The 15,572-nt window shown below is 50.9% G+C and overlaps 2 protein-coding genes across 3 annotated transcripts; one reads left to right on the top strand and one right to left on the bottom strand.

Annotated features, from left to right (window-relative positions):
• Nucleotides 1–105: 105 nt before the first annotated feature.
• On the top strand, nt 106–10,257 carry LOC125000688 (eukaryotic translation initiation factor 5B-like). Its single transcript, XM_047576308.1, is given in 27 exon segments — nt 106–241; nt 1,352–1,447; nt 1,868–1,931; nt 2,009–2,155; nt 2,258–2,741; nt 2,824–2,957; nt 3,035–3,112; nt 3,283–3,433; nt 3,533–3,625; nt 3,731–3,817; nt 3,903–3,959; nt 4,034–4,320; nt 4,398–4,505; nt 4,926–5,036; nt 5,205–5,272; nt 5,494–5,635; nt 5,723–5,861; nt 6,097–6,142; nt 6,144–6,270; nt 6,357–6,518; nt 6,597–6,728; nt 7,064–7,195; nt 7,284–7,360; nt 7,448–7,612; nt 7,729–7,867; nt 8,368–8,529; nt 8,805–10,257. Coding segments are annotated over 27 exon segments (3,531 nt in total). The 5' UTR covers nt 106–206; the 3' UTR covers nt 8,913–10,257.
• On the bottom strand, nt 10,152–13,947 carry bco1l (beta-carotene oxygenase 1, like). Of its 2 annotated transcripts, XM_047576262.1 has the most exons (11): nt 13,547–13,939; nt 13,349–13,477; nt 12,917–13,046; nt 12,353–12,500; nt 12,137–12,281; nt 11,851–12,062; nt 11,475–11,741; nt 11,302–11,407; nt 11,139–11,233; nt 10,948–11,059; nt 10,152–10,864 (listed from the first exon to the last, which is right to left on the bottom strand). In XM_047576262.1, the coding sequence occupies exons 1-11, from the start codon at nt 13,608–13,610 to the stop codon at nt 10,710–10,712; spliced, it is 1,563 nt and encodes a 520-aa protein (XP_047432218.1). In that variant the 5' UTR covers nt 13,611–13,939; the 3' UTR covers nt 10,152–10,709. The 2 variants fall into 2 exon arrangements, with proteins under 2 accessions (XP_047432218.1, XP_047432219.1); XM_047576263.1 differs by lacking the exon at nt 13,349–13,477 and having other exon boundaries at nt 13,547–13,947.
• Between the last annotated feature and the right edge of the window lie 1,625 nt (nt 13,948–15,572).

Raw genomic sequence — 15,572 nt, 5'->3', positions numbered from 1 at the left:
TATAAATACATATTTAAACGCTGAAGCGAACTTATCTAGAAACTACAACCGACCGATAAAGCCAGAGCCCGTTTCTATGGCAACGCCTTTGAATAACCGACGGAGTGAGCACTCGCTCGGGAGCGTGGCTCACTAGACGATCTTTGTGCCGTCGTGTGCGTCGGGGACAGCGGAGAACGCAGTAACCGGAGAACCGCAGCGGCAGGATGGGGAAGAAACAGAAGAAATCCGGGGAGGACAGGTACGGAGGACCCGGTCCGAAGACACACGACACCCGTCCACACCGACACCGGGCAGCGGGGGCCCGGCCCCGGCCCGTTAGAGCCCGTTAGAGCCCGTTAAATCCGCCTAACCGGCCCGTTGACACCGTTAGCTTAGCGGCTAGGAGCGGCTAGCAGGTGCTAACCACGAGTCAGCGTGATAATCAGCTAGCCTAGCCTAGCCTAGCCTAGCTTAGCCTAGCTTCCACTGAGCCGGCTGTTGGAGTTAAATGTTTTGTTAATGTTGATGTTTTTACTTGATACAGACGTGATTTAACCACAGCTCCGCCCCCCCCCCCCCTCCCGCGCTTCTCTCCCACATTTAAACATTTAATCAGAACAACACGAATAAAGAGGCACGTTCATAGAAAGTTGTAGTGGAAATAACAGCTGATGATGCTGACGAGGGATGAAAAGAGGTGAAGAGTCAGCAGCTACACACACACAGACACACACAGACACACACAGAGACACACACACACACAGACACACACAGAGAGACAGACACACACACACACACAGAGAGACAGACACACACAGACACACACAGAGACACACACACACAGACACACACAGACACACACAGAGACACACACAGACACACAGAGACACACACACAGACACACAGACACACACAGACACACACAGACACACACAGACACACACAGAGACACACACAGAGACACACACACACACACACACACAGAGACACGCACACAGACACACACACACACAGAGACACACACACAGAGACACACACAGACACACACAGAGACACGCACACAGACACACACACAGAGACACGCACACAGACACACACACACACAGAGACACACACACACACAGAGACACACACACAGAGACACACAGAGACACAGACTCTGGACCAGGTCCTATTATATTATATTATATTATAGATATAATATACACTGTGGACCTGGTTCTGATGTGGACCTGGTTCTGATGTGGACCTGGTTCTGATGTGGACCAGGTTCTAGTGTGAACCAGGTTCTGATGTGGACCAGGTTCTGATGTGGACCTGGTTCTGGTGTGGACCGGTTCTAGCCTGACCCTGGTTCTCTTTGACCCAGAGACATTGAGGCTCTCGCTGCTGAGATCGAAGGAGCCGGATCAAAGGAGGCGAAAGGCAAGAAGAAGAAGAAAGGAGCCAAGAAAGAAGACTACGAGTACGTCTCCTCCTCCTCCTCCTCCTCCTCCTCTTTCTCCTCTGTCTCCTCCTCCTCCTCCTCCTCCTCCTCTTCTCCTCTTCTCCTCCTCCTCTGTCTCCTCTTTCACCTCCGCCTCCTCCTCTGTCTCCTCCTCCTTCTCCTCCTCCTTCTCTGCCTCCTCCTCCTCCTCTTTTACTTCTGTCTCCTCCTCCTCTGTCTCCTCCTCCGCCTCCTCCTCCTCTCTCTCCTCCTTCTCCTCCTCCTCCTCCTCCTCCTCTTCTCCTCCTCTGTCTCCTCCTCCTTCTCTCCTCTTCTCCTCCTCTGTCTCCTCCTCCTTCTCTCCTCTTCTCCTCCTCTGTCTCCTCCTCTTCCTCTCCTCTCCTCCTCCTCCTCCTCCTCTGTCTCCTCCTCTGACCGTGTGTGTGTGTTCTCCTGCAGTGAGGACGACATCCTGAAGGAGCTGGAGGAGTTGTCTCTGGAGACGCAGGGAGGAAAGACAAAGGTAAGGAGCCCCAGGAGGAGGAGCAGGAGGAGTAGAGGAGGAGGAGGTGTCATAACGCTGAGTGTCTCCCTGCGCAGAAACCTGACACCACAGAAGAAGAGGAGAGTGTGGAGGCTCCTAAACCAGAGAAGAAGAAAACCAGGAAGGGGAAGAAGGGTGGAGCCAGCCATGAGGAGGAGGAGGAGGAGCAGGAGCAGGACGAGGAGGAGCAGAAGGAGCAGAGGGTGAGTGTCTCCATGCGTTAATGTGAGGAGAAGGAGGAGGTGTAAGTGAACCATGATGGAGATTAAACATGTCCTCCTCCTCTATTTCTCCTCTTCCTGCAGGTGCCTCCTCCTGCTGCGCCTCCTTCCGACTCAGACGACAGCGGCTCACGCGTCAAGACCAAAGGAGCAAAGAAAGGAGGCGATGAGGAGGAGGAGCAGGAGGAGGACAGAGGCGTGAGGAAAGGAGGAGGACGGAAGGAGGAGGAGGACGACGACGATGAGGAGCAGGAGGAGGAGGAGGAGTTCACCTCCAGGAGAGACAAGAAGAAGAAGAACAAAGGGAAGAAGGCGGAGAGCGAGGAGGAGGAGGTGGAGGATGAGGAGGAGGTGGGAGGAGGCTTCAAGATGAAGACGGCGGCTCAGAAGAAGGCGGAGAAGAAGGAGAGGGAGCGGAAGAAGAAGGAGGAGGAGCGGCTGAAGAAGAAGAAGGAGGTGAAGGTGAAGGAGGAGAAGGAGAAGGAGGGCAGCGTGGAGCCCAAGAAGGAGCCAGAGGCCACGCCCCCTCAGCCAGAGGAGCAGGAAGGGGCGGAGCCAGGAGCAGAAGGTGACGTTCACACAGTAACATTCATCACCTCCTCTTTCTCCTCCTCTTTCTCCTCCTCTAACACGTTTAACTCCTCCTGCAGAGGAGACGGAGGGTGACAAGAAGAAGAAGGAGAAGAAGAAGAAGAAGGCTCCTGGGGAGAAGGAGGAGAAGAAGAAGGGGCCCAGTAAGGCCACGGTGAAGGCCATGCAGGAGGCCCTGGCCAGGATGAAGGAGGTGGGGCATTCTGGGAGGTGTAGTTATACGGAGGGAGGCGGCAGGAGGTCTCACTACGCTCCATGTGGTTGTTGCAGGAGGAGGAGCGAGCGAAACGGGAGGAGGAGGAGCGTCAGAGGAGGCTGGAGGAGCTGGAGCAGCAGAGGCTGGAGCAGGTAACGCACACAGCACCTCCCCCCGAACGGGAGCGTCCACTTCCTGTAGTTCTTTAGGTCTGAAGAACTACAGGAAGTGGCTCTTTAGACCTAAAGAACTACAGGAAGTGGTTTGGGAGGGTCTGACAGGCCAGCGCCTCCTCTTCACCTCCTGCTTGCCTCCTGTGTAGGAGCGTCTGGAGCAGGAGCGTAAGGAGAAGAGGAAGCAGAAGGAGAAGGAGCGGAAGGAGCGTCTGAAGAAGGAGGGGAAGCTCCTCACTAAGGCTCAGAGAGAAGCCAGAGCTCGAGCTGAGGCCACACTCAAGATGCTGCAGGCGCAGGGTGAGTAGACCAGGAGGAGCAGGGGGAGGAGCAGGGGGAGCAGGAGGAGCAGGGGGACCTCCTCCCGTCTGTAACGTCTGTGTGTCTCCTCCTGTCCAGGTGTGGAGGTCCCGTCCAAAGAGTCGGTCCAGAAGAAGAAGCCGATCTACGGAGACAAGAGGAGGAAGAAGCCCAACGCCCCCACTCCTGAAGGTAGGTCGCCTCCCACAGGAGGAGGAGGAGGAGGAGGAGGAGGAGGAGGAGGAGGAGTCACTCCTCCTGATTTCTACCTGACTAAATCCCCCCCCCCCCCCACAGAAACCTCGGAGGTGACGTCACCGGCCTCAGAGACGCCAGAGCCCGTCGCCATGGAGACGGAGGTGGAGACGCCAGCCGCTGCGCCAGGTGAGACAGGGAGGAGGAGGAGGGAGGGAGGAGGAGGAGGAGTAGAGGAGTAGAGGGGAGGAGCTAACTCCTGGTCTGTGTCCAGAGGTGAAGCCGGAGGAGGTGGAGAGCTGGGAGGCCATCGCCAGCGACGAGGAGAAAGGTGAGGAGCACGCACCTCCTCTACAAATAACACGACTGCAGGAGCACCTCCTCCCACCTCCCTCTTTATTTCAGAGCTGAAGAAGGTCCACATCGAGGTGAAGGAGGAGCCCGGCGCGCCTCCTCGGCACAGCGACGAGGACGAGGAGGAGGACGACGAGGATGAAGACGAGGAGGACGATGAAGACGAGGAGGAGGAGGAGGAGAGCGAGGAGGACGAGAAGGAGTCGGCGCCTCCTCCTCCGGCGCCCTCTCAGGGGAGGAGGCGAGCGCAGAGCGAGGAGGAGAGCAGCGAGAGCGAGGAGGACGACGGCAGGACGAAGGAGGAGCGTCTGTACGACCGCGCCAAGAGGAGGATCGAGGTGAGAGGAAACCAGGAGGAGTGACTCCTCCTCTGTCTCTGTCTCTGCTCCTTCACTCACCTCCTCCGTCTCCATAGAAACGACGGGCGGAGAACCTGAAGAACGTGGACGTGGACACGTTGAGAGCTCCAGTCGTCTGTGTCCTGGGACACGTGGACACGGGGAAGACCAAGATCCTGGACAAGGTGAGTCTGTTACCGACCTGTTACTAGTTACTGACTGGTTACCGACTGGTTAATAGTTACTGACCTGTTACTGACCGGTTACTGGTTACTGACCTGTTACTGACTGGTTACTGGTTACTGACCTGTTACTGACTGGTTAATAGTTACTGACTGGTTACTGGTTTATGACTGGTTACTGACTGGTTTACTGACCTGTTACCGACTGGTTACTGACCTGTTACCGACTGGTTACCGCCTGGTTACTGACTGGTTACTGGTTTATGACTGGTTACTGACTGGTTACTGACTGGTTACTGACTGGTTACTGACTGGTTACTGACTGGTTACTGGTTTATGACTGGTTACTGACTGGTTACTGACTGGTTACTGGTTTATGACTGGTTACCTACTGGTTACTGACTGTTTCCCGCCTGTTTCCAGCTCAGACACACCCATGTGCAGGACGGGGAGGCCGGAGGCATCACTCAACAGATCGGAGCCACGAACGTCCCCAAGGAGACGATAGAGGAGCAGACGAAGATGGTGAAAAACGTACGTAGGAGGAGGGAGGAGGAGGAGGAGGAGGAGGAGGAGGAGGAGGAGGAGGAGGAGCAGGAGGAGGAGGAGGAGGAGGAGGGAGGAGGAGCAGGAGGAGGAGGAGGAGGAGGAGGAGGAGCTGATCTTTAATCTTTAATATTTAAACTTTATTCTCTGTTGCAGTTCGACAAAGAAAACATCAGGATCCCGGGGATGTTGATCATAGACACTCCTGGACACGAGTCCTTCAGGTACCTGTCCCTGTCTCTGACGTGTCCCTGTCTCTGTCTCTGACGTGTCCCTGTCTCTGACATGTCCCTGTCCCTGTCCCCATGTCCCTAACATGTCTCTGTCCCTGTCCCCCTGTCTCTGACATGTCCCTGTCTCTGACATGTCCCTGTCCCTGTCCCTAACATGTCTCTGTCTCTGTCTCTAACGTGTCTCTGACGTGTCCCTGTCCCCGTGTGTCCAGTAACCTGAGGAACAGGGGCAGTTCTCTGTGTGACATCGCCGTCCTGGTGGTGGACATCATGCACGGTTTGGAGCCTCAGACTCTGGAGTCCATCAGTCTCCTCAAGGAGAAGAAGTGTCCCTTCATCGTGGCCCTGAACAAGGTCAGCACCTCCTCCTCCTCCTCCTCCTCCTCCTCCTCCTCCCCGTCCTAACCCTCCTCTGTGTGTCCTCTGTGTCCCTGTCCCCAGATCGACCGTCTCTACGACTGGAAGAAGAGTCCAGAGTCTGACGTCGTAGCGACGCTGAAGAAGCAGAAGAAAAACACCAAAGACGAGTTTGACGAGAGAGTGAAGGCTCTGATCGTAGAGTTCGCCCAGCAGGTCCTCACCTACTGCAAATACTACTACTAATACTACTACTACTACACAATATACTACTACTAATACTACACCATGTACTAGTACTAGCGCTGTCAATTCGTGCTCTGACATAAACAGTTAAAGCTATGAAATCATGATGTTATTAACGATGGAGCCGTCAGTATAAAGCGTCTCTGTCTCCGTCCTCCGTCCTCGTCGTCCTCCTCTCTGTCGTCACTCTGTCCTCTTCCTCTCAGGGTACTATACGCGAGCCTTTTCTATGAGATACACACCGCGTACGTTCGTGTCGTGTTCCGACCTCGGCTCACAGTGGCGACGGGATGGGGAACCTCATCGCGCTGCTGGTGGAGCTCACTCAGACCATGTTAGCTCGCCGGCTAGCGCACTGCGACGAGCTACGAGCCCAGGTCATGGAGGTGAGACCACGCCCCCTCCCCCTCCTCCTGCTCCTGCTCCTCCTGCTCCTGCTGCTCCTCCTCCTTCACCTCCTCATGTCTTCCAGGTGAAAGCTCTTCCTGGGATGGGAACCACCATCGACGTGATCCTGATCAACGGGCGTCTGAGAGAAGGAGAAACCATCATCGTGGCCGGAGTGGAAGGACCCATCGTCACTCAGATCAGAGGGTTACTCCTCCCTCCTCCTCTGAAGGAGCTCAGAGTCAAGGTACACCTCCCTCCCTCCGTCTGTTTGCTCCTGCCCTCCGGAGTCCAGAGTCAACACCTCCTCCTCTCCTTCCTCTAGAACCAGTACGAGAAGCACAAGGAGGTGTCCACGTCGCAGGGAGTCAAGATCCTGGGCAAAGACCTGGAGAAGGCGCTGGCGGGGCTCCCCCTGCTGGTGGCGCACAAGGACGACGAGGTCGCCGTGCTCAGGGTAACTCCGCCCCCCGACCCCCTGACCCCGCCCCCCCAGACTCACTTAGTATAAGGATAAGAGATGGAGTCAGGGTTCAGTTCTTTACTTCCTGGTTTGTGTCCTCGTTCATTAGCTGCTTTCTCCCCGTTTTTTATTTCCTGGTTTTCCCAGATTTACTTCCTTGTTTATTTTGTAGTTTATTATCTGCTCTGTTCCTGGTGTTTGTACTTCCTGATGTTTCTACTTCCTGGTGTTTCTACTTCCTGATGTTTCTACTTCCTGGTGTTTCTACTTCCTGATGTTTGTACTTCCTGATGTTTGTACTTCCTGATGTTTGTACTTCCTGGTTTCAGGATGAGCTGGTGCGTGAACTCAAACAGACCCTGAGCTGCATCAAGCTGGAGGAGAAGGGAGTTTACGTCCAGGCGTCCACGCTGGGATCCCTGGAGGCGCTGCTGGAGTTCCTCCGCACGTCCAAAGTCCCCGTAAAGAACCCGTTTTTTCCTTTCCTACTTCCTGCTTCCTGCTTCCTTATTGCCTGCGTGACCTCTGACCTGCCTTGTGTGTTTGCAGTACGCCGGCATCAACATCGGCCCCGTTCACAAGAGGGACGTGATGAAGGCGTCGGCCATGTTGGAGCACGACCCTCAGTGAGTCCCTGGTTTTACTCATTAACCCTCCGACGTCTTGTTACTGTGAGAGAACCGGTCTGAGAGGGCGGGGCCTGGTGTCTGCAGGTACGCCGTGATCCTGGCCTTCGACGTGAAGGTGGAGCGGGAGAGCCAGGAAATGGCCGACAGCCTGGGGGTCCGCATCTTCTCCGCCGAGATCATCTACCACCTCTTCGACGCTTTCACTAAATACAGGGAGGACTACAAGAAGGCCAAGCAAGACGAGTTCAAGTAGGACCGCCCCCTCCTCCAATCAACCAATCAATCAATTAATCAATCAATTAATTAATTAATTAATAAAGAATGAAGGGACTGAGCGGGTTTTAAACGTGTTTCCTGGTCGTCAGGCACATCGCTGTGTTCCCGGCGAAGCTCCGAGTTCTTCCTCAGTTCATCTTCAACTCCAGAGACCCCATCGTGATGGGGGTCACGGTGGAGGCCGGCGTGGTGAGGCAGGGGACGCCGCTCTGCGTCCCGAGCAAAGGGGTGAGTCATGTTCCCAGGTCAGGTTCCCTGTTTACTTCCTGGTTTATCTCTTTGTTTACTTCCTGGTTTATATCTTTGTTTACTTCCTGGTTTATTTCCCTGTTTATTTCCTGGTTCATCTCCCTGTTTACTTCCTGGTTTATATCTTTGTTTACTTCCTGGTTTATTTCCTTGTTTACCTCCTGGTTTATATCTTTGTTTACTTTCTGGTTTATTTCTTTGTTTACTTCCTGGTTTATATCTTTGTTTACTTCCTGGTTTATTTCCTTGTTTACTTCCTGGTTTATATCCTTGTTTACTTCCTGGTTTATATCCTTGTTTACTTCCTAGTTTATTTCCCTGTTTACTTCCTGGTTTATTTCCTGATTTATATCTTTGTTTACTTCCTGGTTTACTTCATGTTTATTTCCTGGTTTATTTCCTTGTTTATTTCCTGGTTTACTTCCTGGTTTATATCTCCAGGTTTCACGTTGACCGTTTCCCTCCGCTTGTGTTCCCAGTTCGTGGACATCGGCGTCGTCACCAGCATCGAGGTGAACCACAAGTCGGTGGAAAGCGCCAAGAAGGGGCAGGAGATCTGCGTCAAGATCGAGCCCATCCCCGGGGAGGCGCCCAAAATGTACGGCCGCCATTTTGAAGCCACCGACATCATCGTCAGCAAGGTAAGGCCACGCCCCCTCAGGAGGGAGCGCGCTCGGTTTAGTCTCGGTTAACGTGAACGCCGCGGACGCAACGATGTCAGAGTCAGAGAGTTTAGGAAGAGAAGAAGAAGAAGAAGAAGAAGGATAAATCAGGGGAAGGAAGGAAGGAAGGAAGGAAGGAAGGAAGCACAGGGTAAGAATGATCATATGTTGAGAGGAGAGAACGTTTATTGTTGCAGCTTCAGGTTGAACTCTGAGCTCGCGGAGCCTTGACGGGACTCGTCCTCTGGTTTCAGATCACCAGGGCGTCCATCGACGCTCTGAAGAACTGGTTCAGGGACGAGATGCAGAAGTCGGACTGGCAGCTGATCATGGAGCTGAAGAAGACGTTCGAGATCATCTGAGGGACACAAGCAAACTCCTCCTCCTTCATCATCGTCATCATCAGCGAGCGGCGGCGGCGGAGGAACAAAATCAAAGCGAATCAGAGAAAAGACGTTTTTCTGTGAGAAACCAAGCGATTTTTCCACTGTGGTTAACAGTGATAGTTTAGACTCATTTCACACTCAGTATTCCAACGTGCCTGTTTCAGCATCAGCGTCGTGTTATTAGCAGTTCTTCTTCTTCTTCTACTACTTCCTCCTCCTCCTCCTCCTCCTCCTCTTCTTCTTCTCTGCTCTGATTTGTGGCTGCTGCTGCTTCCTATCCCAGGCTCCGCCCCCTTCCTCCTCAGACTGAGGCTGACGAGCTTAACGAGGGCACACGAGCTTAACGAGGGCACACGAGCCAGCGTTTGTTCACCCCCACAGGTGCATTATGGGACATCGTGTTCAACAGCAACAAGGAAACAGTGGTTTTTGTTTTTGCTGTTGGTGCTTTTTGTTTTTTTGTTTTATTTTCTCACGGAGCAGCAGCCTCGACTTTACAGACTTTAAAGGAGGAGTTGACTGAGGCCATGTTGGATCTGATGGGTGGGTGGGGGGGGCTGGGGGGGGCAGTGGATATTTTAAATTGTATTTGCTGCAAATGATGTAATAAATTCTGATGAAACTGCTGACAATCTTCTGACCACATCTCTCAGTTTAGACGGTTTTATTAGCTCCGTTGTTTCTCTTGCAAACTAAAAAAAACTATTTATATGCAATATTTAATGTTCCTTTCTGAAAATATGATGTACTTAATTTAATTAATGATGGATTTAAACCACCAATTTAAATATGTGTTTAGTTTTCACATAGCGAATAATAATAATAATATTCAGCTTCTTTATATTCTACGTAAAACGTTTTAATGGATGAACAGATTTAAACTGAAATAAAAGATGATCTGCATTTTTATTTGGAACAAAACCACTAAAAACATGACGCAAACCTGATGTTCCTGAAGAGGCCGCCGCCATCTTGTTTTAATATTTTATCAACACGGTGTTGCCCCGCCCACTTTATACCTCAATAAAGTAGGCGGGGCATAAACTGTCACCTGGTGCTTTGACTGGTCAGATGGTTGTTAGAATCTGGGACAATAACAGACAAAAGCTAATATTGATAAAATGGGAGGAGTTTTCACCTAAAAGTGGGCGGAGACATTGTATTAAGGCTCCGCCTCCTTCCAGGTGAAAACTCCTCCCATCACTGAGGAGAAACGTTCCACATTCTTCTTCATTTGAGTTTTATTCACAGTCTGGTTCAAACTTTATTTTACAGGATATTTGAAAAAGAAACGACAAAAACAATGAATCTGTAAATTATTGATGTGTTTTATCATAAATAACATTATTTTCTAAAGCGAACGTCTGTGCAGCTCAGACTTCTCAACTTTTCAGGTAGTTTTTTTATGTCTCTTATAAAATCACAACACTGAGGTTCTGCAACAACACAAACTAGATATTTAAAAACACAACAACTGCTAAAAACCTGATTGTTACTATAAACTATAAATATTAATACAATTCCTCAAAGTCAAGAAATAGCAAAATGTAAATTTGTGACAAATTTCAGGGTTTAATAAGATTTCTTTACCTCGTCACTGGAGGAAAAACTGAGGGTAACACTACTAACACTGAGGATAACATGAGGATTCTAGTTTGTTTTGCCCACAAATTGTAGAGGATCTACTACAGAACCGTGAGGAACTCCACGAATAAGTGTTAATAACGTGTTTGAGAGTTCGGGTTCTTTGCAGGATGAGCGGAACGTCGCAGGTCAGACGGCGGCGGGGATGAAGAGCCCGTGGAGGTCGATGTGGACGGTGGCGGGGATGGAGGCTCGGGCGACCTCCTCCAGGTTTTTGGCGTCGAGGACGAGCATGAACGGAGAGATGTCGGGATCCGCGGAGATGACGGACGACAAGATGACTCCTGGAGGAAGAACAAAAGAAAACGTTAGCCTCCCTTCTTCCACCATGTCTGTTCTTGTTTGTTTTTGTTTGTCTTTAAATCACCGTCATCTTCCTCGACGGCGCCCGGAGACGCGACGAACACCGGCTCGGAGGGGTAGCAGTTATCCTGCCGCCACTCGAGGTGTTTTCTGGTGACGATGTCCAACTTGGCGATCTGTTCAAACCAAGTGAGGAGTTTTTTTTTGTTAAGAACGAATTCTTTGTAGCGTCTTGTAGTTGTGACGTTGGTTCACCTTGTTGGGGTGAGGAGACCACTCCAACCGTAGGCCGTAGAAGTATCTGTACTTTTTGGCGTTAAACTTGTAGTTGATCCCCGGCAGCTCCAGACCTGAGGAGGAATCGGACTCGTTAGGTTGCGGACGATTCGGCATCACACTAATAATGTTGGGATCGAACCTTGGAGCAGAGTGTCGGGCCGACAGTAGATGGACCCGTCCGCCTGCATCACGGCCTCGGCCGTCGTGTCCGCCAGCGTCACCAGATTAGATCCTTTGGGAGAATCCTGGAGAAGCGGATGCGTCATTTACGAGCTATCGATGGACTCGGTGAATGTTTTGGTCAAAACGCACCTTGTGGACGTTGAGCGGGAGGACGAATCTCTTGCAGACCGGCGGAGAGAAGCGTTTGTTGGACTGGATGAAGCTGCTGGTTTCCTGCCTCATGTTCTGGATGTAGAACATGTCGTAGAGGTTGCTGTCCTCGTAGCTGATCAGGTCGAACACCACGTGGCCGTCGTCCTCGTAGGCGTTGATGTGATGGAAGACCACCAGGGCGTCGCCGTAGAAACGGGTGGAGATCGCCTTGCCCGTCTTTTTGTTGATGACGTGGAACAACGTCTGTTTGGCGGAAAATTATAAGAAATGTCAAAACCAGAAAACACAACCCAACAATGTAAAGGATCAACAACAGAACCATGAGGAACGCGTTGGAGGTGGAAGGACTCACGGTGTCGTCCTTGTCGAATTTGAGGCAGTTGCCCCACGTGACCCCTCTGAAATACGCCGTGGCCAGTTTGACGATGTCCAGTTTGAACGGCTGCTCCACGAACACGATGTAGTTCTCGGTCATGCCGAAGCTGTGGTAGTAGCTCGGGAACAAGACGGAGCGAAAGGGAACCGAACAGATCTGCTGCACTTTCCTCAGCGCCGGCTTTTTACCTGAAACAAGACGACTCGTGATCCTTCTGGGCACAAATCTGATTTCAAGGTGGTACCAGATGAGTGGCCGGTACCTGCGTCCGCCGGGACTTTGAAGATGACGTACTTTGGTCGACCGAGGCCCATGATGGCGGTGCCCATGTTGTAGGTGTTGCCCTCGTCGTCGTAGTGAGGATGAGCCGTCGCTAAGTTCACAGCGATGTGGTTCCTGTAGTTTATCTGGAGAAGAACAAAGTGATCAAGGTGTGTCGGAGGATGGAGGATGGAGGCGGAGGTGGAGGTGGACGTACTCTGCCGACGGTCTCCAGGGTGTTCGGGTCGATCTGGTTGATGTAGTTGACCTCGGAGGAGGCGTAGTAATCCTCGCCGTAACGAATGATGTTGATCAAGTTGTTGTCGGTGAAGTCGGGGATGACGTTGGAAAGATGCGTGAACGCCCTGCAGACACAAAACTAAAACCGTGAGATACTGGGGGAGGTTTCAAAGAGGTAAGTGACTTTCTTTTCAATGACTTCCCCAGTTTTAAGTCCCAGATAAACAGTCCATGGATCCCATTTTGTTCTGACATGTGATTTTTTTTCCAATCTTGAACACTTTTAGTTGGGATTCAGTTTTTTTAAGTGTTCAGGGTTCAAATATTTGTTCTCGAGGGCCCATGTTGTTTATGTACTTGTAGCTTAATTCTAAACAGAACTTAAAGTTAAATGAGATATAAACGTTTAAGTGACAGATGTGGTCAAATGAAACAAGAAGAAATAAACAGTCTAATAAAATACGTTATGTAATAACTTTATAATAGGACTTAATAACGTTGGACGAAACCTTTGGCCTGTTTCTCGGAGGCTGATTTGTACCTGGAGAAGATGTTCTTGCAGGGATCAGGGTAAATCATGGTTCCAAACTCAGAGACCACGATCCTGTCGGCGCTGACGTTCCTCTTGTAGGTTTCGCTCTTCAGGAACTTGCTCCTGTACGTCACCTGACCTGGAACAACAACAACACGAGTGAATGCAACGGCCTAGAACCCTCTCCAGATAAATCAACCCTCTCCAGATAAATCAACCCTCTCCAGATAAATCAACCCTCTCCAGATAAATCAACCCTCTCTCTGTTCTAGATAAATCAACCCTCTCCAGATAAATCAACCTTCTCCAGATAAATCAACCTTCTCCAGATAAATCAACCCTCTCCAGATAATTCAACCTTCTCTGTTCTAGATAAATCAACCCTCTCCAGATAATTCAACCTTCTCTGTTCTAGATGAATCAGGCCTCAGTGAGTCTGACCGTGGCTGAAGGTGAAGCTGTGGATCAGCGACAGGCCGTCGAACCAGTGGTTGTACTCGGATTGTCCCACAGAGAAGAGTCCCGGTCCGTTCCTCAGCAGTGTCCCCTCCAGCCAGGACGGGATGGACCCTGCAGGTCAGAGGTCAAAGCTGGACCTGGTTCATGATGCACTGATGTCCCTGAACGCAGCACACTCACCTTTCACCTCAGCTGTCACCGGCTCTGGAGTCTCGCTTCCATTCCTTGCGATTATCGCCTGCATGTTTCCCCCTGAGTGTTTACATATATTTATATATATTTCCCAGAGTGCACTGCTCCGGCCGAGCCTGACCACGACTAGCTTTGTGCAGCCCCTGTTTGTCTACGTGGTCGCCTCCAGGCTCAGAAAATATAAACCGGGCGCGTTACGTAAGCGATCTGTGGACTTTACTCGGCTCAATAAAAGCTTGGGTTCGGCGAGTCTGACTCAGACGTCGTTCACACATTTAAAAATCATTAATCAGCCAACACGACTCGTTTTATCTCAGCGTTTAATAGGAAACTGAACTCCCTCCAGCGTGAGCAAATGCTTTTAATGCTTCAATGCTTTTCATTTCAAGAGAAAATGCTGAAACATCCAGGACGGATTAATTAGCAGAATTAAACCTCCTTTAATGTCCGACATTCATTCTTTCATTCATTCATGAATGAATGAATCTCAGATTTAATCTCAGATTTAGATAAACAGTTTTAGAACCTGTTCTATCTCCAGCCGTGTAATTGGTGTAATGAGTTTAGTGTTTTACTGCCGCTCTTATCGGACACGTCTCTGTTCACGCTGACGCTGCAACAATCACATCGTGTTGGACCTGGATTAGAATCTTGCTTCGCTAGTTTGCTAAAGTCTGGACTCGCAGCGCTGCTCCGTACTTTTCTGAAGTTCTTTTACTTAGCCTAAACACTGTTAGCCGCTACATTAGCCTAAAGACTGTTAGCTGCTACATTAGCCTAAAGAATATGACGTTAGCCTAAAGATTGTTAGCTGCTAAAGGTTGTTAGCTATTAAGCAGCCTAAACATGTTAGCGTTAGCTACTGCTGCTGCGGCCTGGGAGCCAGACAACCTTGGGTCATAATGCTATGCTACAGCTAACATGTAGCTGACATTACGTCCAAAGTTGTGTAAAAATGAACCAGTCAAGCACAACGTTCAGATCTTCTTGGATGAAAAATGAAGTTTATTACAAACAACGACAGAGAGAGAGCTGTTAGCGGTCAGTTAGCAGCTGTTAGTTCTGTACAAATAACACCGTTTGATTGGTTGGTTGAGTTGAGCCCGTGGGCGACGAGGTCTCAAACAGCACCCGACGCCCGCTGCAGTGCTCCCACCTCCATCCACCCTTCAGTTAAGACCTTCCTCGTACGTCCCCACCGAGTTTAAAAACCAGAAACCGTTCCTGGTTTTCGGTTCTTGTGTTTGCGTCGGAACGAAATGGCGTCTGTTTAACGCTGCCTCCACGTCACGACTTCCTGTTAATGTTTGTAACAACATGACATGAAGGCAGCATTAAAATAAAACGGCAGCACACGCAGCGGCGTCTTTTTATTCCAGCCTCTAAACTCATCTGGACTCGTTCGGTTCTGGAGTCGGACCGTCCAGACGCCGGCGCTGTGCGCTGCCCTTCACGGAAACGTTGGGCGCTTTGAAGTCTGCCTTAAATCAAGGCTCCTCCTACGGCTTCAGGAAAACCAGGAACCAGAGCAGCTTAAGTTAGCAACCATGCTAACAGATTAGCACATTAGCAGACACTGGTGGAGGACGACTTAGGACAGACTTCAAACGTTCTCCCACCAACGAGCATCCTGAGCCGGGGAGGACGGCTCCTTAAGGACCGGGTGTGTCTGAGAATGGCACCAGAGAGAGAGACAGGTAGAGGGACAGGTAGAGGGACAGGTAGAGAGAGAGACAGGTAGAGGGACAGGTAGAGGGACAGGTAGAGGGACAGGTAGACGGACAGGTAGAGGGACAGGTAGAGAGAGAGAGACAGGTAGAGGGACAGGTAGAGAGACAGGTAGAGGGACAGGTAGAGGGACAGGTAGAGAGAGAGAGACAGGTAGAGGGACAGGTAGAGAGACAGGTAGACGGACAGGTAGAGGGACAGGTAGAGAGAGAGAGACAGGTAGAGGGACAGGTAGAGAGACAGGTAGAGGGACAGGTAGAGGGACAGGTAGAGAGAGAGAGACAGG

This window comes from Mugil cephalus, chromosome 23 (genome assembly GCF_022458985.1).
Source record: "Mugil cephalus isolate CIBA_MC_2020 chromosome 23, CIBA_Mcephalus_1.1, whole genome shotgun sequence".
NCBI classification, from domain to species: Eukaryota; Metazoa; Chordata; class Actinopteri; order Mugiliformes; family Mugilidae; genus Mugil; species Mugil cephalus.
This window is presented reverse-complemented; position numbering and strand designations above follow the sequence as displayed.

Coding starts and splice junctions, on each gene's coding strand:
- bco1l (XM_047576262.1), bottom strand. CDS start 13,610: ATGCAGGCGATAATCGCAAGGAATGGAAGCGAGACTCCAGAGCCGGTG. Junction 11,742..11,850: donor AATTCGACAAGGACGACACC/GTGAGTCCTTCC, acceptor TCCGCCAAACAG/ACGTTGTTCCACGTCATCAA. Junction 11,060..11,138: donor GGTCTCCTCACCCCAACAAG/GTGAACCAACGT, acceptor TGGTTTGAACAG/ATCGCCAAGTTGGACATCGT.